The 26,827-nt window shown below is 46.8% G+C and overlaps 2 protein-coding genes across 12 annotated transcripts in view; one reads left to right on the forward strand and one right to left on the reverse strand.

Annotated features, from left to right (window-relative positions):
- The window catches only part of IQCK (IQ motif containing K), a 41,824-nt gene extending 23,291 nt beyond the window's left edge, over positions 1-18,533 (forward strand). The window contains exons 9-10 of one of the 4 annotated variants that reach the window (XR_011905318.1): positions 9,067-9,238; positions 17,597-18,533. Coding sequence is in view for 2 of the 4 variants with exons in the window: in XM_072349631.1 (XP_072205732.1) it covers positions 9,067-9,092 (26 nt within the window). In the remaining 2 variants the exon portion in view is untranslated. The other 3 variants (XR_011905319.1, XM_072349631.1, XM_072349632.1) reach the window with 3 other exon arrangements.
- Positions 1,295-16,532, reverse strand: GPRC5B (G protein-coupled receptor class C group 5 member B). 8 transcript variants are annotated; one of them, XM_072349623.1, is made up of 4 exons: positions 16,307-16,532; positions 10,230-11,239; positions 6,197-6,309; positions 1,295-4,858 (listed from the first exon to the last, which is right to left on the reverse strand). In XM_072349623.1, the coding sequence occupies exons 1-4, from the start codon at positions 16,453-16,455 to the stop codon at positions 4,814-4,816; spliced, it is 1,317 nt and encodes a 438-aa protein (XP_072205724.1). In that variant the 5' UTR covers positions 16,456-16,532; the 3' UTR covers positions 1,295-4,813. The 8 variants fall into 8 exon arrangements, with proteins under 8 accessions (XP_072205724.1, XP_072205728.1, XP_072205730.1 ...); XM_072349627.1 differs by having other exon boundaries at positions 10,230-11,243; positions 16,307-16,447; XM_072349629.1 differs by lacking the exon at positions 16,307-16,532 and adding an exon at positions 15,612-15,796.
- Positions 18,534-26,827: the final 8,294 nt, after the last annotated feature.

Consider the following 26,827-nt stretch of genomic DNA (forward strand, 5'->3'; position numbering starts at 1 on the left):
TTGTGAGCTAACTTGTGTAGTACTGATTTAGAAAGGTTAGCATGACAGTTTTACTTTGACATGTGAGGCATTATAAATCAAAGGGAGGTTACACTAGACTAGGAGCCAAGGTGAAATTCTGTCCCAGTGTAAGTGACCGCAGTTTTGTTTAAGCAGATGGGATTTACAAATTTAACCAAAACAATTGTGTTTCTGAATGGTTACATAAAAAGCTCTTCTGATAGGCAAAAAACTCTGGGTTGAATAAACTGGGTCTTCAGTTAGCTGAAACTGGATTAGTTCTGACTTCTGCAGGGCTGCGGCAATTTGTGCAAATTCATGCTCTGTTCATAATGGTTTTGCTTTCAGAAACCCTGTGAATGCAGAACAACCCTAGCTTTCCTTGCCTTTCTGCATGGGAATAGTCAGAGGACCTTTTGTTATCACTTAGCTTCTGTGCTGAGGAAGTATAAAATTCAGATCATAGTGACTGTGTTTTCAGTGATATCACATATGTGTACTGACTTAGAAAATGGGCAAGAAGAATATAAACAGGATTGGGTTCCCGTGCAAATGATCCCACAGTTTCTTAGATTCAGCTTGGCCAAGCATAGCCCCGCTTAGGCCTTTGTGATGTTGCAGTTAAAGAAGGTATTTGAAGTTCTGCTGCTTTTCTATATGAGCCCAACAACAGTCTAGTTGATTGGAGGGTGGATCTCATCTAGCTCTGTTGTGATCCAACATGGATTTCTTCCATGACTTACACAAGCTGGGAGCTCAGGGATGTGATTTAGCAGGGGGTTGCTTGGGTTAGGGTAGTATGGTTAGGTTGTGGCTGGACTTGATGATACTGAAGGTCTTTTCCAACCCGAGCAATTCAATGATTCATGATTATACCAGTACCCACCCCTCATTTTTTTTTTCTTCTTTTGGATGCTGATGCTTTTCACCAGATCAGGAAAAACTGGTAAGACACCAGCTGTGTGCTCCTGTGCCCTCCTTTTCACAAGCATTAGCAATTGAGCCAGCTCAGGAAACTGCTGAGCCGAATGGAAGAATAAAAATCAGCGGTAGTGTTAAGAGTTTGTCTGCACAGCTCCCTGAGTGGAGCTGTGGGGTTTGGTGGGTGCCAGAGCCAGGGGCAAGTGTGGGAATGTGACCAAAGGTGAAGGAGCCAGCTTCCTGCAGTTCAACTTCATTCACACTGCAGAATCGCACCCACGGTGTCACTGCAGGATAACGCTGTCTGTAGCACCAGAAGTTTGCTTCTGCAGAAAAATTCTATGTGGGTTTCAACACTGATTTAACACAGACATTGTAAGTAAATAGTAAAGCCTTTATTCTCGTTAAGAACAGCATTTTGAAAATAAAACATTTGCCCATGCTTTACAACCTTTGTAGTTTTCTATACGTATGTACAGACATCGTGGTATGCGTTGATTGTCTTGAAAATCCTTTAAAGATGTACTTAATAAGATACCAGTGTATGCAACGATCAGCAGAAAAAAAAGGGTACGTTATAAAACACGCATTAATATACTTAATAAATATATATTATCTATCAAAAATGAGCTTTAGCTCTCATTAATTAATAAAATGCACCTGCTTTGTAATCCTGTAAGTTGGTAGAGTAGTCCAATTATTTTATTAGAAAAGCTACAGTGCTCCCTTTTCCACTGCCTTTGGTCAGGCCCAAGGCATCCATCAAGCTCCAAAGCCAACCACGATGCCCGTATTTAAACAGATATAACCAGTTCTGTATTTCATGTACCTTGTTTATAGAAACAAGTATATGGACTGAGGGTGCTGAAGATGCTACATATTTTCTGGCCAGTGTCAGACACCCTTGGCTCCCCTGAAAGCAGGACAGGACCTGTAAAAGTATGGCTCTGAACTCCTGGCCACTGCAAAGCCAGTCATTAAAAATCTTGTTCTGGTACCAGTTTTTTCAGATGTTTTACAGTTTGACTTTTCTGTATGGAAACACCATGATCACACAGCTATCAAGGGGCAACGCGGTAGCTTTTATACTATAAAATTCTAATTAACTGAACTGCGAAAGGCTTGTGCTTACACTTATTATGTTGTTCACAGATGCTTTATGCTCTAGATAACTCATGAAAGGCAAAATTAAACAAATTGTTGACTGTAACAGAAGTGTAAGCAAACATAATAGTGCCTTTCTTCAGTCACATTTCTATTCGGGGCTTTTAACATCACGAACCAGTGACTTACCAAAAAAAAGTTGCTTATTACTAATTGTATAAAGTTGGAAAATAAAGACCTTCCTAATCTATTGCCACACCTTCACCACCACAAATTAAGACCAATCCTGCCCCCCTTTGTAATTCTGTGAGTGGCCCAGGTGACAAACCAGCTACAGGAGTCACGCCAGTAGCAGCCTGTAGGATCTGGCCCAATCCTTTCATAAGGCCTTAGATTCTAATCCGCTTCATTAGAAACAGGACTGGGAGGGAAGTCTATTTATCAATTCAGTTACATCTAGAAAAAAACATCTCTTAAGAGAACGACGTGTTGTATGGTTTTGTCCAAGGCCTGTAACAGCTGTACTGTAGTTTCTAAATCTCAGTTGTAGCATGATAAACTTTTTAAAAGAAAGCTGTCCTGCCATTCATGCCATGGTCATCTTATATGTTTTTACTGTAGAGTTTTGTGATTTCTTTTATTTGATTTTTAAAAACAAAACTTGGCAGGCAAGCGATGAAAGCAGGTTTTATTTTGTTCCAAGTGATGCATTTGCAGGGTAAATATCACTAATGCTATCTTGTTTATTTACAGCTTTGCTTTTAACAAAGCAAATGTATTTCTAAGTCACTGGATAGCATGCGATATCCACCCCTACCCTACCTGGTTGCTTAGGCCGTCTAGTTACTTACAAAATAAATAAGCAATCCCTAGACAAGCACGTGCTTCCTTTGCCTTGAGGAGAGAAGGGCAGGGGGGAGTATCCAACATGGAGCTAACATGTTCCTTTACTCATGCATGGCAGAAAAAGATTGCTTCTGGAAAGGAAGAGATGTGAAGTAAAACCTTATAAGGTGATCATGGCAAGAATGGCAGTATATATTCCTTCATATATGTATATATATATATACACACACACGTATATCTGTGTGCAACAGTCAGGGACTGGTCTTGCAGCCCCTGCAGCTGTATGTAGACTTACTGGTATCAAAGGGACTACTTGTGGGAGTACAGTCTGCAGGACTAGGTTCCTAGTTCAGCAGAAATGGAGGTAAGTGGAGAATCAGGAAGACTTTTGAAAAATAGAATACTTGTCTTTCTTCTGCAGTAGACAGCAAGTAACTTCTTTCTGTGAAGCTACTGAGCTATTCGGTTATTTGTACATTATATTCTTCTGGTCTGAAAATATAGTTCTTTATTATATCATATGCAAAGTTTGTTAAATGTTTACTATGCCCTCAAGTAAAAACAATTTGATTTTAGAACTGAGGAAAGCTAAGATTAGCACTGGCCAAATGGTGAGGATACGGTGATGTTTTTGATGTTCGATATGTATTAAATGTTAAGTAAAGGAATGACTGCTTAAACATAATGAAAACCATGGCACAAACAATGGGCAATGGGAGCCTTTTAAATAATCTGGAGAAAACAAAGATAGAAAGCTTTGCGAAAGTCTGCCATATTTTAACTCGAAAAAGCAGAGGCAGAGGGAGGGAATAAGGAAGAAACCACCTTAAAAAAACAAAAACAACAACAAACCACCTTCAGAACGGAGATTCTACCAGCTAGGCACTAAAATGCACAACCACATTTAAATGCACAAACAACTGCAGTCAATGAGACTACCCATACGAACAGGGATTGGAAGCAGCAGCCTCAGCCCTACGTGCACCGTGCTCCTCCTGACAGGAGGTCGTGCTCTGCAGCTGCCACTGACCTCCTGCGCCAGCCCTGGCCCACCAGCACCGATGGACATCACCCTTCATCTGCTATCACAATGCACTTGTGGCAAACACAAGTCACGTTCTCTCACCAGCTAAGTCTTTGCAAAGTGTATCTTCCTTTAATGGCTGCTTCTGTAGAAGTGAGAATGTGCAACTCTGCTCACACCCGGGTTGAGGAGCAGGAGGGAGTCCAATTCCGAGCTGCCTATGCTGGACCTGCACTCCTCTGCCTCAAGAAGCTCCTGTGCTCACGTGAAGCACACACAGACCTTGCATCTCTCCAGAACTGCTTCTCATACATGAGCTTTTTAAAGAGAAGAGTGTCAACCTATAGCATAATTGTAATGGTGTTGCCACAGAGCGGTAATGTGGGACTGCAGGTGATGCCACGTGGTGTTACAGTACAGCTGGATAATGAGGCAAACAATATACTTTTCATGACATTTGAAATGAAAGGAAAAGGAGCAAGATGGAAAGAAATCCTGCACGTCTTCGCACTGTGGTGGCAATCTCTTGTGGCAACATGAATTAAGTTTAGGTGAGAGGAGGGTAGTTTGCAAGCAGCTGGCATCCAACAAAAAGAATCGGGCTTGCCTTGCACACTGGTTACTGGTTACAGACAAGGGAGCATCACATTGCAGAATACAATATCCCCCTCTTCCATTTTGAAGTGTGCCTACCTCTATTTTAATTCAGATTTAGCTTCAGACTTATAATTTTCTTTGTGCAGTTAGTTTATCCGTTCCGCGGTGTTCACATTTACACAAAATCCTCTGTGGGATTTCGCAAGCTCCTGGATGTTCTGTTGCTTTGTTCTGGTACTGGTATCAATTCCTCCCTCAAAGACACACTGCCAGGGAATAATTCTGCAACAAGGACTCTCATTCTCTACAGCCTACAGCCTTTCACCAGAGGTGTCGTCCAGTGTAACTTGGCGGAGCTGTTGGTATCTGCAAATAAGGATAACAAACCCATAGCTGAGACGTTTGGTCTGTTCAGCAGTCGGTTACCATGCTACATGTACAGTATTTCCAGAGCAAAGTACTACAATGAAACTCATGTTCAACCCACAGAGCATGTTTACCTTCTGTAAAAACCATGGCTGGACACACACGTTTCCCTCTCATATTACTATCCAATGATCTCCAGTAAGTTTTGTATCCATCTCAAAACAAAACCAAACAAATTATCCAGTTTCTCATCATCCTTGAACTCCTTTCCCTGAGCGGCATGTTCTGGTATCAGAAAACACAGGCATGGATAAACCAAGCATCAAAAGGATGCTATTCAAGATTGACAGCAAAGCATAAGCCCCTTTTTATTGAAGTTGATGTGTTCCCACTGTATTACCTACACAGCAGAATCCTTGTATCTAGTCTGCCTTGTCCACTGAATCCAAACAAAATGGTGTTTACTTACAAACAAACAAACAAAGAGACCTGCATTTGGGTTGCATTATTTGGCTTTAAACGTAGAGGCTGAGTTATGGAATCAGCTCATGATTCAAAATTAAAACAAAAAAAAACATGTGTAGGGTGCTCATGGACAGATCTTTACAAGCACGTAGATATGCATGAAAAAATATGGGGATGAAAATTCTTTTTCAACGTTATTCCTACTGTATGCCACTTCTGAAATGCAAATTACACGTCATGCTGGAAATGTCTGGAAGGTCTGTTTGGCATCAGATTGCTAAGCGATCCTTACAGCTACCATGCTGCAAAAGACAGGCCTATGGAATAATGGCATGCCAAGCCATTGCCTAGGAGAGGAAGATCAGTGTTGTTATCATTAAAATATTCTATGTTGCTCTTATTTCCCAGAGATCTTTACATCAAAATCTTACAAAGAGTTTTGTACATTTGCAAGAATATGGAAACTAGGTGCTACAAAGCTGCTACAGTGATTCTTATTTAAAGCACAGTACTGGCTTGCAAACATTTGCATGATTCACAGCATCTTGAAAAAGGATCGGGTTAGAAATTATGTCGCTTAATAGTTAAACTTAAGACAAGTATAATTCAGAGGGGTCACCAAATAGGTAAAGTTACCAAAGGTCTTGGTCCTCCCAAGCTACAGTGCAAAATGTGAACGGACAATTAACAAAATGTAGAATACTTTCAAATGACATCTTTTCTAGAGGGGGAGGGAAGCATTCATTGCATGCACACTTGCTGCCCGAATTCTCATTTATAGCTTTCCCCCTGCTCGGAACAAGCTAAATGCAGAAGGCTTCTCAATTAGTAGCAATTGCATATATGGGTACACAGTCACATTTTGATACTTACAGTCCCACCATTTAGCACAACTGCCATCTCAGTTGGCTGATAAACATTGCTTCTAAAAGGAGCACTGGGTCGGCTTCCCAAACTGCCGTTGCGAAATCCTGCCGTCCTTAGCGCTGCGTTTAAAAAGAGAGACCGTTCTTAGGAACACGAGTAATGCTGCGCGTCGCCTCTCAACTCATAAAATCTCATGCTTCCAGTGCAGTTACTGGGAACCGTGCCACTGCATTTAACTTTTATGCTGCCGTATCAGTTTCCATATTGATTCTGAACAGCAGTTTTTCTTAGAGAGCTGGGATGGATCTCAGAAAAAATAATGCCTTATGCAGAAGCAACTGCTTGCAGCAGAATGGGGGAAATTTCTTGGAATTCGCTTAGTTTCATTCCACCAGGAGCTGAGTGTCCTCAGTCGGTGCAGCCAGGATGCACCTTGAACAGTGTTTTTTGCCAAGTGCTTTCCGCATCCGCCTGGATACGGTGGGGTTAAGTGAAATGCTATTACACTTTGCTTTCTATCAAACTGGGAGGACAGAGATCCAAAGCACTGCTTGAGCCAGCAAGCATGCTCGCAGTCCCCCTGAGCATTACTTCAGCATGACTAGCACGTAAGGACTTTCCAGATGTTTCAGATTATATTTACCCTGAGAAACTAGAAATATGAAGTAAATACTACTTTTGAATAGCTTTAACATGGCCATTGACTGAAGCAAAAGAGAAGGCACCGATTGTCTTTCCAAATGCTTACAGCAGAACTACATCAGCTTCTCCATGACTTTTAGCACACGTTTGGATTCAGGATGTATATTCTGAAAGAGATGCAGAGTTAGGGATGTGCTTCTTTCTGTCTAAACCAGGCTGGGGACTGGCACACACACACACTCTTTTTACTTCAGGGGTAAAGAATGGCTTCTCTGAATTCAGATGTGGCCGGGGAACAGAGCTCGTTTATAGGCACTGTGTGAGCGGCTCCAGTGGGCAGTGCCCATCTGTCAGCTGGTAAATAGGTGGATCGGGCACCTGGGGCAAGAATTCCACTTAGATTTAATTCAAATTACAACTCTGTGCTCTCCAGCTGAAAACCCAGAGGAACTAAGTTTAAAGGAATTTCAGCATAAACCTTAATGAAGTCAAGACTTAATATCTTTGCACTGCGTGCATCAGGATTTAAATGGAGCTTACTGCTATGCACAGTCCTCTGTTCACTGCTCTCTTCTCTCTGGGAGTAGTGCATGGAGATGATGAACAGCACTGACTTAGCACATGTATTTAAAAATCCAGCCCTGCAAGTGCTTAGCTGTTGACTTTACATATATACAGATCCTCACTTGGTCTATGCTTAAAATTCATATATATACACAACTACACACATCTCCTTTTTTTCCAGAACGCTACAACAGAGGCTTTCATCGGCTGTTCTCCCACACTTTTGTATCTTTATTTTATATTTAACCATCTCAGGGTCAGTAGCAGCCCTTTTCTGCACGTTGGCTTCTTCCTGTGCCTTAGACACAACTGACTGCACTAGTATTTAGTATTAGACAAAGAAAAAAGATCTCCTTATAATGCATGCTAATATAGTTACACATCCTGGTATGAAATTTGCACAGTAATTCCAGCCCTACTGAGACAGCACATCAGAGTCAGAAATTCTGCCAGTGTGAGAATCAAAGTCTGTGAGCAAAACACTCATTTGAGGATGGTTTTTTTTCTAGCAGCTTTACTATTTTTCTCGTCCTTTTCCTGTTATTATTAAATACATCCAGTCACATACAGGATCAACAGGCAAAAAAAAAAAAGGCCATGGTGCTTTGAACAAATGTCAGGTCAGTCTCCTGTGTGTTCTGAATTGTCAGCTTTGTTTGGAGGTGGCTCAGAGGATGGCTTCAGTACCAGCAGTTGAATGAAATTCGTTGAGCAGCAAAGCTTCTTAGGCTTGGGTTTCATGACAGCTGCAGAACTCTACATTGCATGCCCAGGTTTTTCATGCAAAAGGCAAACTGTATTTGCTTTGCTGACGCTGCCCTATTACTGTGCGTTACACTTCAGTTCTCTGGGAGCTCAGTCAAGTTGCCCTTTTCCAGGGACTCTAAATATTTTACTAATATTGTTACAAGACACAGGAATGAAAGTAAGTCTTGTAAGCTGTATGGGAACTGCTGAGTCATGGCCTGGACCTCTGATTGCCCACCTGAGGTGAGCACTGAGTCAGCCCTGGGAGCACAGGTGAAGGCAATTCTGCTGTGCTACCGGAAGGGCTGGAGCCCAGCTGCACCTCTCCTAGAGCCCATTTAAGGGCTGGCTGCCACTAAGGAAGGATCTCTTTTGGAGATTGCTCCTTGTGGAGACTTTCAGTGAGCCCAGGATAAGGGTACGCTCCATCCATTCTTCTATAACACAGCAACTTGTTAGCCTGACTCTTCTATATATTTCCTAATATTAACATTGATATGTTCATTGATTACATGCAAGTACTTTGACACGTCTGTAATGCGAATGTTAAAATTAGTATGTTGCTTAAGTGATGGCTAAGTAACTGAATGTATAATTTGCACTGACCTATTAGATCTAATCAGTGCTTCTAGTTCTTTTTTAAGTGTAGACATGAATGAAAGTAATGGAGGGTGAAAGACCTGATGTTTTTTCTTAGATTTGTCTTAGTCAGAAACAACTCCACTGTAGTCACTGCACTTACATTACTATGACATTAATTTAATGGGGGATCGAGAGCAGTAAAATAAAACAGAAGTGCGTTTACAGTCTACAGTGAAGTTCCTTTATAAGGCTGGTAGTGAACAGCTATTTCTTCATCTGCATTTTGTTTTACCCCTGCCTGGTTATGTTCTCACAAGTCCTTAACTCCTTTCTGTTCAAAGCTGCCATCCAAAGAGGAGACCTTTGAAGCTGCTGCTAAAACACGTGGAGGGAAAAAACCTTCCTAACCCAACACTGTCACACATGAGTGCTCTTTTCCTTCGTGCCTGCTCTGCATCCAGAAGAAACATCAAGACCCGGGGAAAGCAAGGATGTGTCGAGATGAATAAAGAGGTAAAGTGCCCGGACAATATAACTAAAGCCTTCTCTTGGGGACTGACATAGCAATGTGGCAACCACTGGCTTGGATACTAAAGCAGTTTGAGTAGTACCCAAATCCTTTCTCCAACCATGAGACATCAGCAGAACGCAGCCCTACCCTATTCCCACACCATCAGCTGCTTTCCTTCACTACTCATGTAGCATCCCTGGATATTTTCTGATACATATTTAATTTCAGCAGTGCTTTGGATCTTTTGAGCATCCAGTTTGCTGGCCTTTTTGCTACTCACTCCAACATTTTCATTGCAAATTTTCTTTACATGTCATCACATTGTTCTGTGTCACCAAACAGCTGTGACAGGGAAAGCAACCATTACTGTGAAACCTGTCTGTGCATATTCTGTTTGCATGTTGAAGTCTTCAGAACAAAGCCTGTCACTGAACTTGTCTATATGCCACCTTGCTTTTTTTTTTTCCAGTGTCACAATAGGACATTGAGTTTTATTTCAATGGTAGTTTGATTAGTAATAATTATTCCGCTGTAGAAGAGACTGAGCCTTTGTGGCATGGAGAACTCAATTTATTCCTTCTTGTGGGTTTTTCTTAAGGAACATATTTCATATAAATTGTTATTAACTAAGAAAGACAAAACAAGTCACACTGTTTTAAAACAGAAGTTATTTTTCCCACCGTGTTTTTCTTCTGCTTTTGGTGTTGTCTGTTTGCACTTGAAATTGTTCCATTTATCAAAGAGGAAAAAAAAAGAAAAAAAAAAAGAAAAAAAAAATATAATTCCAATATTTTAACCAAATATTTTTTTCTGTATTATATTTTTTCATGTTTTTCTCCCACTAAGGTGACTTCCTAATTAATACCTTAAAAGCAAGCTATATGTAAGCTGTAATATGGCCTTTGTAGCAAGCGTTGTTTTCAGCACCTGAAAAGTCTCACACAGACTATTTGATTTTCTTTGCTACTACAGAAATGAACAGTAAATTCTTACCTGCATTATGTTCGTCCATAGAAAAGGCTTTGTTTTCCATGTAGCTCCGAGGAAGCTGAATGTCTTCCTCAAAAGCAGTTTCGCGCATCCTTGGCTGTGAAGTGTCAAAATAATTGGGAGTGTTTTCCTGCTGCGATGGAAGGATGGTACAGTGAACCTCTGGGATAGCGTGAAAAATAACAAACACCCAACCACTGGACACCAGTGCAATAGCAAGAGTGGGGTCACTCCATTTGTCCCTTCTCTTTAGTTCAGCATTTCCAAAGAGGTACATAGTCATCCAGGCTACCCAAATCAGAATGGAAAAAAACAGTGTTATAATCAGGCATACTCCGTTTTTCTTCCATTTCTTAAACTTTCCACAGAGTGTGAAAAGAGAAAACCCCATGGTAAATACCAGCAGGAACATAACATAAATCAAAGCCATAGCAAAATCCATTGGTTCGTAGCTGCAAGCCATCTTGTTATCTCTGACAACTGTCAGTATTAACCACTCAGTTGCAATGATGACCTGAACAAGCATCAGGCAGATGGCCACACCAGCCAGATGCCAGCCAGATGGACTCTTCCCATGCCGAACTAGTCTGCGAAGTCTCCAAGCCTGAGCTAGCAAGCATGAGAAGCACAAAGCAAAGATAACTCCCCACAGAAATCTTCGGGTAGAGCACACCATTTCATCTTCCTGGATGATGAAAGCAAACGTCAGTCCAAACAGTCCGAGTGTCCCAAACAGAAAGAGGAAGTGCATTCCCAGGGGGCTCTTCTTCTCTTTTTCCTTGATGAAGGGCAGCCTCACCAGCAGAATCAGCATCAGCAGTAACGTTGTCAGCACACCTGCTCCAGCAACCGCCTCCACAACTATTCCCCAGATGGCATCCAGGTCGCAGAGGTACACGTACTGCGGGAGGAGGTCCAGTCCGCACCCTCTCGGCGTGCTGGAGTTTTCAGAAGAGCCATAGCTGACCACGAAGAGGACGAAGAAACCAACGGCTGGGTAGGTTTTCATTTTTCTGTCTGAGACAACAAACATTGGGGTGTTTAGCTACAGGTCACTCTGAAGGACTTGACAGCAATTGGAAGTACAGCCTGTTTCAGTAGCTCATCTTTACTTTCTTTCTGTGTGGGATTTTCTGCTGGATTAGCATACCCACCCCTGTGCCCCTTTGCTGCCCTCCCAGAAAGAAACTTTTTCCTGCTGAACACAGCAAACTGATTCATTTCTGTGTTTGCGCTGATCAAAAGCATTCCCGAGCACTGTCCCTGCAGATATCCCAGAACACAGCCAGAAGGAATTATTTACCATGTTGTGAAGTAATATATTATCTACAGTACTTTATTGTTCAGATTCAGGTCTTCAAAGAATGCACGAATTGCACTGGACTGTCAGAACTGGGCCATTTCACAGACTTGCCCCTTCTACTGGAGTAGACAGAGCAAAACCTTTCTTTTCTGAAGGAAAATGTCTTTTCCTCCTCAGTCAATAGGCTGTTATAATGTTCAGTCCCTTCAAAGCCCAGGTATTGGGTTGCAACTGCAAATGGGAATGGTTGGCTTGAACCCCCCCCCCCCACTCTGCAACAATGGTGCACACATGCAGTGTCATCAATCAACTAATCAAAAATGAATGACTCTTTGTGCTCCTTAGCAAATCTAAAGCCATTCAAATGAAACAACAAAAAATGGAGCATTGCTCTCCTGGGCTAAAGAGTGAACAACTGTAAACTCCCCAGGACCACAGCACATCACATTTGCCAGTAGTTTTCTTTATGGTGAATCACTAGAAAACTTCTTTGTGTCTGATCTGTGTTTCCCAATGACTGCCACAACATGTTAAAAAACACTGACTCTACAAAGAGAAAATCAGTCATCAGTGAAATAGATTCATTTTTTTCTATGGAAAATGGTCATGCTCAATAAATCTTTGCTCTGTGAGTTCATAATTAACTAGAAGGAAACATTCCAAAGGTAATTTTGCAGTCCCTTCTATAGACCAGCAGTTCTTCCTTCAACTGCTACATTCACTGGTCAGAACATCCAGAATCTCCTGAGAAGCACAGAGCCGTCGGTGCCTGCTGATGAACAGAGGAAATCCACGGGGATCCTTGAGGCCACTGCTGAAAACTGCTGGTACCAATTTCAAGAAGCAGGAGCTTGTTAGAAGATTATTCAAAACTCCTTCTAAAATCCCAAACTGGAAGCAACAAACAGCCCTTCAAATGAGGATCATGTTTGTTTTCCACATCACATACGTGTGATGACATACATGCTCTACATTGATTTTAATACCGACTTTGTTTATTTGCTGCTCTCCAAAGACTTGGGGGGTAATAAACTAAGAGCAAGTATCACCAGTTCTAAGATATTTTCCAGTTTTCTGGTTACTTTATTCATGTCATGTAACCCTCATGTGATGGAGCTATTCTAGGACAGTCTGTTTCCATGACGATGGTGCTGCATGGGTAAGCAGTCATACTGTCAGCCCATCACTTCTTTCCTCTTCTGATGTGGAAGTGTTTGGGAAGGGAGGGATAACGATGTTAAGTATTTCCCCCTACAAGAAGGAATAGTTTCTTCTGGGAAAAAGGAATGAATCTGTGTCAAAATATATTCAGAATTCAGACAGGATACATCCTCAGAAAGGTAGAGATGTTCAACTCAAGAGAACTTTCCGTATGTTACTTTGATTTGTGAAATTACTTCCAGGAGAGCTGATGGAAACGAGCAGTGGTTCTCTTAGAAGGCACTGACAGAGCTGCAGTATCAGACGAGCTCACTGGGACTGCTGACAGTATTCCTGGTATGGAATCACATTCCCGTCACATGTCAGCAACTCGTGCTGACCAGCAGAGTCTTTCTGCACCAAAGCTTGCAAGCAGAACTCCATAAGAGGAACTTCTCCCCGCTGCCATTGGTACAGCCACTCTCATAGCAGCATACTGTGGACTGAATGGGTCAGAACCGGCACCATCAGCAGCCCCATGGGGATGTGAGCCAGAACTCTTCCAGCACTGGAACTGGCAGCACACGCACAGTACTGCGTGGGCAGGGGAGAACACTGCAGCACAACATACAAGTCTGGCACAGGAGTATCACAGCTTCAGCTGAAGCCACAGACAGAGTAAACGTGATGGAAAACCAGAAAGCCCTTTTGCCAAAAAACTTGTTTTGAAAAAGTAAAGGATATCAGTGTGGGTTTGTTGTTAAAACAGTGGCTTCCTGCAGCCTGTGCTGTGGGCGGTGAGCTCGCGTGCCTCGAGGCTCCATAGCAAAACCAGCTCCTCCTCTCATCAGCTGCACATCTCAGTGGCTGCACAACTGTGTTTCTTCCTCTTCAGGTCCAGATCAGCTCTCAGCAGAGCTGCACAGCCTGGCAGTGCACTGACACATGGGAGCTGCCGTGGGAGCAGAGCATGACTGGCACACAGACATTGCAGCGCAGTGCCCAGTGGTGTGGCACTCTCCGCAGCACAGGGGGGAACTGCTGGCACAGGAGGAATCACCTCGAGTCTCTTTTTCTGGCCCCAGATCCCCCTCCAAAATTCTATTTCATTACAGCTGGTTAAGCCAACGTACCTGAGCCCGAGAGCAACCACAAGCACACGACGAGAATCGAGAAGCTTCAGACATTTCAGACACAAGCAGAAAACAAACAGCAGGACAGCTGCAGAGCCGGGCCACAGCCAGCAGCCCCAGATCTGCTCTCAGCACAGCAGGGACTGCGCTTTGCAGCCGGCACAGTCCCTGTGCTGCATTGTAGAGGCAGTGCACAAACCATGACAGGAGTGACACACACGGTCCATGCGTGGCACAAAGCACGGCAGCAGGCAGCTCAGCAGGAACAGAAACCTCACTGCTCTCAAAGTGGTCACAGTTAAAAATCAGTAAGCCCTTCCATTGCTAATATCTTCTGGCTACAGACAGCAAACATCTCCCATTCAGTCAAAACTATGCTGTATGCTGCTAGAGAATATCTATGTGTAAAGAATAACACTACAACCGTGCAAAGATTTAAGGTGATGGTATTTGTGGTTTGCTGTGTTACCTGATCCCCTTTTTACAGTCCTAACGTTAACAAAGCAATGCAAGAGGATGCATCCAACCTCAGGAGGAAATCAATCTGTAACAGAGCGCAGGAAGAGCCCCCAGCCCGTTACCCCCCGATCACAGTGTGGGGTCTCCGCCAGCACCTTCTGCTCGGGTGAGGAATGAACTCGGAGGCCAACGGCGGAGCGGCGGCGGCCCAGCCGGGACGGAACTGCCGGGAGATACATTTCTGGAATAGTAATTAGCGCTGCAATTGCGCCGCGGATGCGAAACTCCAGCACTGACTGAGACGCGTCCCGTGTCAGAGGAACACACGCACCACTCGCGGCCGCGCAGAGCTCAGCCCGCTCCAAAGACGTACAGCACGAGACGTACTCCGTCACACGCAGCGATCCCCCAGGCTGCGCTGCTCCCCTCGCTCCGACTCCCCTGCCCGCGGTGCCCGCGCTGCCCGCGGCTGTCAGCCCCGACGCGCTGCGCTGTTGAGCGCGATCGATGCAAGCGGTCAATGCTTCCCTTTGCTCCGCTCGTTCTCAAACAACAGTTTGTCTTCGCGTCACAGCCTCACACGGACGGGTTTCCTCACGACGAGAACGCCCCAACACCTCCGCACTGCGCTCCGCCGCCGAGAAGCGCTCAGCGCTCCGCCCGTAACCAGCCCCGGCGCGCAGCTCCGGCGGGGGAAATCCCGTTACCGCGGGATAACCATTAGCTCGGGCGTAAACAAAGGGTTCACATAAGTACTAAATCCCATCTCCGCTCGGCTGCGGGGGGCGGGAGCCTGCATTGAGACACGGCAGCGGCGCGGCCGCCCAGACCGGCACCGCTCCGCCCCGGGCCGCCCCTCCGCGCGTCCCCCATCCCCCGCGCCTCCGGACACGACCGAGGCGGTGGGGTCAGCGCGAGGGTCCCCCCCGGGTCGGGCCCAGCGCCCCGCGCGGAGCTCCGCTCCTTCCCAAGGGGACAGCCCTGCAGCCGCCCCCCCTGCCTCGCGGCGCCTCCTCCCTGTACATCCCGCTCCGGCCCCGCTCTTTTGTCCCTCCGCTCATTTCTTTCTCCGTTTTCTCTCCCTGCCTCTCCTCCTCCCCCCGCTCTTCTTTCCCCCGTCTCCTAACTCCCCTCGTCGTCAGTCCTTCCCAGACCCCTCCTCCACCCCTTCGCCCTATATCCCCTCTAATCCCCTTCCCTGACTCCCGGCCCCAGCCGCCGTCCGCTCCCGTTCCGCGGGCGCAGGGCAGGGCGGGGAGGAGCGGGGCCGCTGCTCCGTCCCTCCTTACGGCCTGCGCACCTGCCCGGGACCGGGGCAGCCCCCTCCCTCCCGCTCGCTCTCCCACTCACCGCCGGTGCCGCGGCCGAGGGCGGCGGGGCAGCCGTGTCTCAGCCGCCGCCACTCACATCCCGGCGCGGCGGTCAGCGAGCGCAGCGCCGCTCCCCCCCCCCACGTCGGCGGCGGCTCATGGAGCGGTGCTGTGCGCGGCTCTGCGCTGCGCTGCCCGTCCCGCCGCGATCCGATCGCCCGCCCGCCCCCTCCCACCGCCCCGCCCCGCCCCGCCCCGGCGCGGCCGCACGACCCGGGGGTGTCCCGGCTGCGCTGCGTCCAGGGCCGGGAATGCGGACGGCCGCTGTGCGCCTACACACACACACACACACACACACACACAGCCGCGTGCAGAGCTCGGTGTGCAGCGCGGCACGTAAACACCTCCACGGGCAGCGCACTACGGCCGCGGCTCTGCGCTGCCGGGCAGTGATGTGAACGGGGGGCTCGGCGTACGGCAGCCCCGTGTGCTCCGAGTTCCCCGGGTCCGCCCCGAACGTCCGCGCCCGGCTCTCGGACGGAGCTCCGCGTTTGGAGGAGGAACGTCCGAAGCGCTCCGTGCTGCATTCGCTCCTGCACAGAGCCCGGGAGAGGGACCCGCAGCCCCGCAAAGCCCCGCGCGGCCGCGCTCGGTGTGACCCCGCGGTGGGACAAGACAGCAGCAGCTGAACAGTTACGCTTTTTTCCTCCTCCTCCCCCACATTCCGATTCTGACCTCGAGGCTCTGGCCGTGCCTGACGCAGCACCCCCCGCCCCGCCGCTGTCGGTGAGATGCGGAGACGGCCCCGGCGGCGGCGGGACGGCAGAAGCGCAAACAGCGGCACGGAGAGGTGGGCCGCCGGAGGATGGATCACAAGGACTCATGTGATGGAGACTTTGGCCCGCTCACAATGGAGCGATGGACGGAGCCGCAAATGCAAATTTTGTTATTGTTCCTTCCCATGTTCCTCTTCCACCGCCCCTGCTGCGTGGAGAAAGGGGCCTCTCCTGTGCACCTTGTGCAGGCAGAGCAGGGAGGGTGATACCCCAACCAGCCACCGGCAGAGCGTTAGCAAATGAGCCCGATTCCTGTCCTGGGGAAACATTTTGTAGTATTGGCTGCCCTGAAAATGCAAAGAACAGAACACAGAATTCTTGAGGAAATTCTAAGAGGACTTTGTGTTGTAGCTGGACTAAAGCACAGCTCCATCTGCATCGCTTCCTTCTGGCAGTCAGCTTGGAAGATGTGCTCTGGAAATATGCTTTTATGGAGGGAAAAAACCCACTCAGCAGAGCCCTCAGCACCCCCTGCCCTGGGGGTTGGGGTGGGGGGTGGGCAGAGCTCCTGCACTGCTCTGTGCTCCCAGCTTCTGGGCAACATCTGCTGCAAAATCTCCTAATTTTAACTTGTTTTCAGTATTTGACTTCCGGCTTACAAGATGTACACACAGAGCCTGTGTGATGCTGCATGTCCACACATTTCCTCTGCTGCAGCAGTGCTTTCAGCAGCACTTGACAGCAGAAAGGGCACATTCCAGCCCCATGTGAAGGGCACTCACCACCAACAAAGGCCAAACCCAGACTGCCACAGCCTGCAGCCTCATTTCAGAACTACTTCGGTGTCTCAGGGTAATGTAAAAGAATTTCTGCCCTCTGTTCTCTCCTTCCCCATCAGACAGCCAGGAAGGTGCTGGTGTTTGCACAGCAGGAGCACACTGAGGCCATGGCAGACGCAGAGCTGCGTTGTGCATGTGCAGCACATGGCGCAGCTGGAGACAGCACCTTTCCAGCAGCACCAAAGGAGGTCCCAAGTGGTTCCATCACTGGATGAGCTGCTGTGGGTCTACTTCTGGGTGTTGGGATGCCCTGCTAATGAACGTGGCTGAAGAGGAGATCCTGGGTGGATTTACCCCAGCTGGTGCTGTGTAACTGTTTCACACCGTTTGTGACCCAGAGAGGTGTTTGTCATTACACAAATCCCTGCAGCGTGATTAGTTTGCCTAATACTTGGCCTGCTTTTTCTCAGGGCAGGATACAAATCCTGGAGTTCTCATTGGTTGGCAGCATCGAGGAGACAGTGAGATTTGTGTGGCTGCTGCAAGAGGGTTTCTCTCTAACTGCTGCTGGTGTCACACATTGCTGCTTGTGGTGCAAAGGACTGCTTGGTGGGGCTGAGTCGCCAAGCATGGGTGGAGAGAAGAGGAGAAGGGGAAATGAAAGGGAAGAAGAGACTTGAAATTGCCATGGAGCAAGAGGAGGATGGTGGAAAGGACATGGACCTTGTATCTAGCCTGAGGACTTATTGACTTGAATCTGTGTTTGCTGGGGAGCTGGAGATCCTGACCAACACTGAGCATTTCTGCTCGACACCTTAGAGCTCCCTTCTGAGATAATGAGCGCAGAAGGGCTGTATTGCAGCGCAAGGTGCAGCACTGTGTCCATGGGCCTCATTGTGCTGCCATGGTGCAGACAGTGTGGTGGCTGCAGGGAGGTGTCTGTGCTGCTTCATGTAAAGGAATAAAACAAAATGGTCATGGAGCAGAGAACAGGTTCTCGTTTTCCCTTACATCACTCATTATGGTTCTGATTGAGCCATTCAAACAATTGCTTTATTCTAAGTGCTTTTATTCATATCTATGCTCGTCTTGCACCTACACTGAAATGTAAAGACATTTCAGACCTCTGGAGAGGTCAGGAAACTGCACTCTTTGCCAGACTTCCTTTTTATTGGTGCGCTACATGAGAAATATTGCCCCCTGTTGTGGACTGTCTGTACATATAAGCACACGTAGATAACATTTACATCCTGACAGAATGGGGAATGGCAGCCCCTCTCTGTGAGCTGCCTGGGCTCTTCTGTTGCTAAGTCTGTCCCCTCTTGCCCAGCCAGCAGCTCTAAGCAGCTCTGCAACAGTCTGACAAGAGAAGGATGCTGCTCTACCTTTAGAAATTGCACGCTGAGATGGTCCTGTTTTATGTAACTGCAGACAGCAGTAATTCTGTGAATGGAGCCAGGCTGAGAACTGAGAAGCCTTCCTCTTTTATAAAACATCCAGATTTCATGGAGGTTCGTTGCAAAGGAAACTGTGGTTCCACGAGTCTGTGAGAACTTGTCAGAGTGGAGTGTGTCCTGAGTCCCAGGAAATGTAACGGGAGTGGTTAGAAAATGAGCCATGTCCCATAACCGAGGGAAAGACAAAAAGCCCAAAGCCACACAGCTGTTCTGTCTGTGGAGTTTTGTTGTGTTAGTCCATGGATGCAGCACAACTTTAAGAAAGGGTCAGATCTCAGTATTGCCCAGAGCTCCCCACGTACGGCTTTCTAAAATTCATGGCTTTTTGTTTCTATAATTGAGATGTATTACTGGAGTTCCTCAGGGTTACTGCTGGGAAAGGGAAGCTTCTGCCACAAATACATTCATGGCAACTGTCCTCAGCTCACCTGGCATTACACAGGGGTGTTGCTGCCTGAACGCACATCTAAGCTACCCCTCGAGCTCGCTGCTGTGTGTTACACTGAAATTTTAAAGAGGAGATTCTTTTTTTCTGGATTTTTTTTTCATACTCTTTTTAATGCACATCTTTAAAAAAGGAAATTTCTTGTTCTTTGAAGTTTCTCGTTGATCATGTCTGGAGAAAAGCCCTGGCACTGCATAAGCTCAGACAGGCCATGTGTGTATTTCTTGTTACAGCCCGTTTTTGTGAAATGGGAGCATTAATTCTCTTCATTCCTGTGCTTGGACACAAACAGCCTTCAGTCGCTGTCAGATGTTTTGGGGTGCCTGGGTGCGTCCCTTAGGAAAACAGCATGTTAAAATAGATAAATGCAGAGTTTAAAGTCTGACACTTCCACTGAATTTGGTGAAAATGGATATTTTGAGCAATTTAGAATTGGATTTCAAATGCATGTCAGGAGAGACTCTGATCTGGTGGATTAATAGAGGACGCTGAGTCTCAGTCCCCCCCTCTGCTGGAGGGGGAAAGGATAATGCTACACGAAGGATAATGCTATTTACCTCCCTGTGGGGTTACTTCTCCACCCACCGCTCATGTTCTGCTGTACAAGAGTAAAATGCTTCCAGGCCATTCATTCAGTGTCAAGATGCAGGAGAGCTCTGAATCGGAGCTGAGCAGACCCTGGGGCAGCTCCTTAACACCGTCAGTGAACAGCCACGGCCTTTCCATTTCATTGAGAACATCAGCCTTTACCCGAAATGCTCCTTTTGAAATTTCTGAATGCAAAGCTAGAGAAATCCCCCCGGCTTCCTTCTCTGTGATCCACCCACGCTTCTCAGTAACTGATTTCCTTGAAGCTGGTGATATCTGTGTTCGGGCAGGAGGTGGTTTGGGAGCAGTGTCTGTGGGCACCCTGCATCTCCCCAGCCCCATCCATCACTGTGTTGATCACATGCAGATATTCCCTCATCACTGGAGACGGATTGACTTTTAAAGTGCTCGTTTTTTAGTAGATTTACTTTGCACCCAGACATGACACAAGTTCATGTTGGTTTCGAGGGTAAATAAAGGGCAATGAGGACTTGAGCCCCAAAATGTATCCTGTGAGTTCTGTCCCTGCAGTGCGCATTCATTTTAATGGTCCTTGCTGTGTGTTTTATTGAAGGCTGAGTCATAAGCAGATCTTACTGCTTTGGAGGGAAGGAAATGGAGTTTGGGCAAAAACATTACACGTCTCAAATCCAGTAAAGAGACTGCTCAAGCTGTGAAAACACAATGACGTATCTCAATGAGGAGAGCTGAAGGTCAGATAGAAATTCCTTCGTTGTGTTATGGATTTCATAACCTGAAGTTTATCTGAACTCTGATTTTCCTGGTGGCAGGACCATCACAGTGAGAGGGGTGGATTCTGCTCCTGTCCCTCCCTTCAAAAACTCAGGTCTGGGCAGCAGGGCTTCCTCCCGGGGTCCCACATTTCTGCATTATGATGAGAAACTTCTGCTCACCTCTTGGAGCTGATTTCTGCACACAGCTGTGGTTGGGACTCAGTGTGGTAAAGGCAAAGCATTTTTGGCTGAGATTGTTGGGAAAGATGAGAGGAGCTCTGTTACAGCAGCACCTGTGGGGTACAGGACAGTCCCTTTGGAGACGGCCTTAGGAGCTCTGCCCTGTGCTGGTGAGAAGCCACACGAGCTGGGCTGTGCAGCTTGGGAGGAGGTGCTGCACCTGCTGGGCAAATAGCTGTGCCTCCATGTTAGAAGTACCCTCACCTCATGCCATGAGTAAGGCTGGACTGCAGTGCAGTGAAAGAGATGCCCTTTGTGATGAACAATATCCTTTATTTTCTGTTTTTTTCTCACTAAATCTGTTCATATTCTATAGGGCAGAAACTGGATCAAGTGCTGTCTCCATTCAGAGGGAGGATATGGGAGACAGGCAGGGATCAAACAGGGAGTGCAGCCCAGCAGCAGGAACAGCTTGGACGCAGAGCTCAAGAAACTGCCAGGAGTGTGGAGGAGGCAGCTGGGCTGAGGGCTGCCCAGGGTGCCACATGGAAAGGCACAACTGGCTGCAGCTCAGAACGTCCCTGACTTGCAGCCAAGCCTTGAAGTAGGTTCTGCAGAGCTGTGTGTTCAGTCACTGGTAGTTTGACTTTGAGTTTGTTCGGAAAGGTGCATTTCTTGATTAGTTTGTGGGTGGGTTTTGTGTTTTTTATTTTTTTTCCCAGACAAAGCCTGCGTCTTTGAGTTCCAAAGCTTTTTTTTTTTTTTTCCAATGGAGCACAGCACAAGGCAGAACTGCAGGTGTATCTGATTCAAAACTCTGCACAAGTCCTTCCACCCACCTTTTGTGTGTGTGTGTGTGTGCAGGATGGCACTGCTGTCGCATTCTCAGACACAGCTGTAGAACAGGGATGTTCCCTTGTCAGGATGTCTTTACAGGAATGACAGTCCCAACTCACAAGAAGTGGCCCAAGAATTCCCCATCTGCAACCCCAGCAGGGCATCATGGTTCGTCCTCTGCTCCCCCGAGCATAGCAGGTCCTGGTTTGCTGCACTCAGCAAAAGTGAGGAGCACGATGCCTTTCCTCTTCAGATATCTGCCCAGAACTTCACAGAGTGAGTGGGAGATATGTGGTCCCCATGCTGGTGCAGCACCCAGGGGTTCTGTGGGAGGTTGTTGAGGAGCTGCCCAGGGGACCCAGGGAGGAATAAAAGGCCCTTTCCATCTTGCTGATGAAAAGTGAAGAAACTGAACAAGAAGAAAATTCAAAACTAGTTTTGCAAGTATTAGTTTCATTTCATGAACTTTGTGACTTTAAAGAACGGTATCCAAATGAGTGTTGTATGTGCAGAAAGTTTCAGGCTTACATTAGATGCATGCAGACTGTTGCTATTGAATCCTCAGCCCTGAGATGTTTGTTGACCTGCATATGGGAACTGTTGAGATCCAGCCTGAGCCACTTAATTGAGCACCTGGGGAAAGGACCCGGTCAGCCCAGGGAGCACAGGTGAAGGCAAGTGACAAGAAGGGGTAGAGCCCGGCTGCACCTCTCTTAGCCCATTTAAGGGCTGACAGCGACTGGGGAAAGATCTTTCTAGAGATCCCTCCTTGGTGGAGCTTTCTTCTGTGAACCTGGAATCTTCTGATACAGGTGAGCCATCTTATTTCTTTATAGCACCTCTCTATTGTGCCAGTCCTACTGTCATCACACCTTTGTTGTAATGCCTTTCCCATTGCATTGATCTGTTCAGTTGCTATAGTATGCTGAACTCATGCTGATTGCAGCTGGAATGCAGGACCCTGAACTCTATGGGAGGGCACAAGCTGGGCTGCCACAAGCTGATAGATTTTGATCTTTGAGTGACTGTAAGATTGCTTAATTTTGCAGTTGTTTAAACAAATAGCATTGTGTTTAACTAGCAACTCCCTACCTATCGTAGCACTTCAAATGCTTTGAAATTTCTGTATTAGTAAACTGAACAGTCCCATTTCTAATTTTGAGCAAGAGGCCACCAGCTGGGCTTGCACTGCAAGTACAGGTCCAGGTGCTGCACACAGCTGCGCACAGACATGTTTGTACTTCCCTAATCTGGCAGTTGGATTTGTGTACCCAAGTGGGGGGAGGAAGAAAAAAAAACCTACATAACAAAACAACAGAGTCTGTGTTTAACTACTGTTTTGTGAAGGTGGTTTATGTGTGTTATTTTTGTTTGCCTGTTGTTTGTCACTGTTGGAAGATAAAGGTCTTCAGCCAGCAGGATGAAGCGTGGCTTTGTTTTATTCCTTACAGTGTTGTGTTTGGCTGGAAAGCATGATGCTGTAAGAGGGAAGAAGCATGTAAATAGCTTGTTTATCCTCTGAGATGGGAGCTTTGTGCTGTAACAAACTGTGCTGTTGAGTTGACCTAGCTTTACTTTCCCAGAATTTGGGGAGCTGACAGAGATTGCTGAGAAGACTTCTTAAACAGCCGGCTTTTGATTTCACAGCAGTGCTTTGATCTAATGGTATTGATTGCACGGGAAAGGAGAGGAAGGTGAGAAGTAGAGATATTAAAATAAAATACCCAAGCACGAGTTTAAAGATCCCACAGCAAAATTTGAGAGTGGTGCTGAGTAAGCGAGTGGGATTTGTGTGGCAAAAGGGGGAAGTCCTGAGAAGGGGCAGATATTTGGGACCGGTGCCAGCAGCTTATGTTTGGGATGCCCAGTAGCCTTTTTATTTAACATCACCTTCTAAATTAAAAAGATTTTCAGTCTGGGCAACACTCTAGCAGTGCACACAGGCATTAAAAAGCTGTTGAAATGAGCTTCATAAAATGAAATGCTGGCTTTAAAAAGAGGGAACGACAAGTTGCCTTCAGCATTCATTCAGAAATATATATGAGGGCTTTCACCCACCACCAGCTTAACAGATGTGGTCAGATCCCAGCACGTAGCTGTAGCAGTCCCTGATGGCAGGGGTGAGAAGAGGTACCCACCCAGGGTGCATGGGAAGTCATGGCAGGGTAAGGAGGTGAAGAGAAAAAGAAACTGCAAGGTACCACTCAGAGTGAAGTAAGGTTGCAGTGACAAGGTGGAGTATCTCTTGGCTTTGTGGATAAACTATGACCTTAGTTATCTAGGCTGTGATCTTGCTTTCCCTGGAGCCAGTGCCAAAGTGCTCCTTGGCTTTCCCATTGCCAAACAGGCTCCAGCTTGCTTTGTCTGTCAGTGACACTTTACCCCTCACAACTGATCCATGCAAGCAGAGCACTGAGCAAGTCAATACAGTTCTTCGTGCCAACGATAGATCTGATCTCACAGGAAATTATTGTGCAAATGCTTTTAGCCAGTAAAATTTTGGGCAGCAGTCATGCAAATGTTTCGATTCGTTTAGCTACATGAGTATGCTGGGAAAATCAATGAAATCACTTAGATGATTAAAATTGCTTTGTTCAAAGTGTTTCTAGCCTCTGCACAAGTCCTTGATGTATATGGATGGCTCATGCACAGATTGGTGCATTTAAATAGGAAAAAAAAAAAGCTTTTATGTTAAGAGATGTTGCCCTGAATGCAGAGAAAGTAACTATAAGTAAAGTGAGTCTTTATTTTTCCACTGACATGTGGTCTCCATGTCTCTGTGTTGTAATATAGAGGCACTGTCCATGGCAGACATGGAAATCTGTTATGCCGAGCTCTGTGAGTCCCTGATACTTGACAGTGGGTTTTCTTTATTTTTAGTATTTCCTGGAGAAGAACCGAGTCCATCCATGTGCAAAATATTGCAACTGACAGGGAGGGGAGGCATGCATGTGTTTCAAGACATGTGCCTGGGGAGACTGTGGTTATGTAAGGGCTCTTTTGACACGGCCAATTACATAAAAGAAAAATACTGGAAAGGAAGGCAGTAAATGAAGGCACAGAAGGAATTTATTTACAGTAGTAGAGCCTGTGTCACTGGAGGTGATGGGAATGGAGCAGAAGGGTTGGGAGGCTCCTCGCAGGCTGCTCTGGCATTCTGCTTTCCTGTCCACTGACCCCCAGGTGCTGCTGTTCTTCAGTAAGCGAAGCGGGAGCCCTGCTGCTGCAGTCCCTGCACTGCACGGCCGTAGGCAAGTGGGAGTTAATTCCCCTGCAAGAAGAGAAGGTTGAGGCTGTGAAACATCTCAGTTAATGAGATGCAATATTTGAAAAGCTGTTTCTTTTGTCACGTTTTAAACAGAAGGATTCTCAGGTAGCTGCAGGACACACAGTACAGCTGGTTCTGCTGCTGCAGTGGTAGGAGGGGGAGGAGGGCAGGTGTTTGCTTAGTGATGCAGTGTGTGATGCAGAGAGGACATGTACAGAAGTGCTCAGTGACCCACGTGCTCCGGCTGTGAGTGTTCATCTCCCGGGGCAGGATCTACAGCTCTGCTGTCCCAGGAGGTGACACCTTGTGTTCAGAAAGGTTTTTCTCAGCAAAAAAGAAGCATTTCATGTGCTCTAACCTCCCTCAGTCTTTTCAGATGTAAGCACGAATGCTGAGACCAGTCAAAGGGGTATGAGAGGGCTACATTTGGGACCCGAAGCAAGTATTTCATTGCTGTGCAGTTTCCAGTGAGTCGTGCTGCCCGTGCAGCTCACCGCGTGGCTCAGGCCGTGCTGACTTCTGTGCACAGCTTCGCAGCTCACTGCTGAGGTCTGGGCTCATTACAGCCCCGTCTTTGTATCTGCACTCTCCGGGTCCACCAGCAGGCGGAGCCACTCAATTGTTGGCTCACAGTGGATTTGGTGGTGCTTGAAGAGGTTGCTTAGGGAAATGCTGGCCTCTTGCAGGACAGCAGCTTACAGGTCAGCCCGGGTTTTGGTTAGTAACTATTGGAGCGACCTGGGGCATTTCCAAACTGCCTGCTCATGCGAACGAACGTGAGATAATTTGCGTGTATGGCACCATTAGCAGCGTGCAGGCCAGCCAATTCTAAGGCATTTCCGACAGATGGTGCTGTGACACCATGAGAAACTAACGTTGTGTTTGGAAGAGGTTCTGGAGGCTGTTTCCTGCTTTCCGCTCCCTGGTTTCCTCGCTGCAGGGAATACTAGAAACGCTGTCATTCAAAGTTCTGCACAGACTTTCCTCAGCTTCAGAGTTTATTCCCGACAGTTTGGTTTTGCGTGAGAGTAAATGACCAGCTTGTCTAATTGATGCTGCCTGTGAAATTTGCTTCTCCCCTCTGTGAAGGGGAAATAATGCCAAGATCGGTTCACCCCAGTTTAGCTGATGTGCCTGGATGGTGGGTGGTTGCACTTTGGAATACTGAAGAAGGTTTGGGTTTATTCTCACATCAGTATTTTGTTCCAGTGGCTCCAGTCCTGCTGTGATCAGACTTCTGAGTACTGCATCCCTTTGGAAGGAGCAGCTGTTATAATTAACTTTAGTGCCTTGGGCTGAAGTACCACCTTTGTACCAGTGATGGTTTTATTGTTCTTTTGTGGGGCAGAAAGAGAATTCAGCCGGTCTGCTTTCACTTGTTCTGCTGCACTTGGCCTTGGTGTTCTAACTCCTCCTGTAACAGAAAAAGAACCTCTGCTCAGCTGAGTACAGAGAAGTAACTTGTCAAGGATGACCTGTGTCAAGTAGTACAGCTTTGTGAGAACCAGGTTGCTTTGCCTTGTTTCTTGCCTTGGACTTACAGCAGCAGTAGTGAGCTGTGACTGTGGCCTTGGTGGGGCTGAGATTTCTTTCTGCCTCCTGGTTTCAGGATCATGCCCTTGCTTGCATGGGCACAGGCAGATGTAGCTTCTGTAGGTCTCTGCTCATGCTAAGCACCAAAACTTTGGGGCCTGCTTGCACAGAGCACTGTGGTTGGGATCTTGGCTCCTTCATCCAGGATTGATGCTGTTTACGATCCCGGAGCAGCTGTATCATTACTCATGTGGCTCTGCTGCAGTCATCCGAGTGATGACTCCATTTGTCACATGTGAACCTCTTCCAGTCAGGCCTGTCAGGGCCTTGCATCTCTGCTGCTGGTGTCGGTGCAAACTCATTTTCTTTTGGCACAGCGTGATTGCACCAGCCCCCAAATCCAGCCCTGCAGTCCCTAGTAAAGATGTTAAACCTGTGATCTGGGGAGGGCTGACTGATAAATTATGTTCTGCGGGTTTCTAGGCCACCAAAGTAGGGTTTTAACCTATTGTTTGTGTCTGATCGGACTCCTGGCCACTTGTAGTCATGAAGGTTTGCAAGCAGCATGGGGCAGCTTGGCTGAGACCGATGATCCCTGCTTCTGGTCTGGAGAATGTGGGGGGAAGGCGGCCAGCGAGAAGTCTGCTCTCATGGTGAGC

Source organism: Excalfactoria chinensis, chromosome 14 (assembly GCF_039878825.1).
Source record: "Excalfactoria chinensis isolate bCotChi1 chromosome 14, bCotChi1.hap2, whole genome shotgun sequence".
Lineage (NCBI taxonomy): Eukaryota > Metazoa > Chordata > Aves > Galliformes > Phasianidae > Excalfactoria > Excalfactoria chinensis.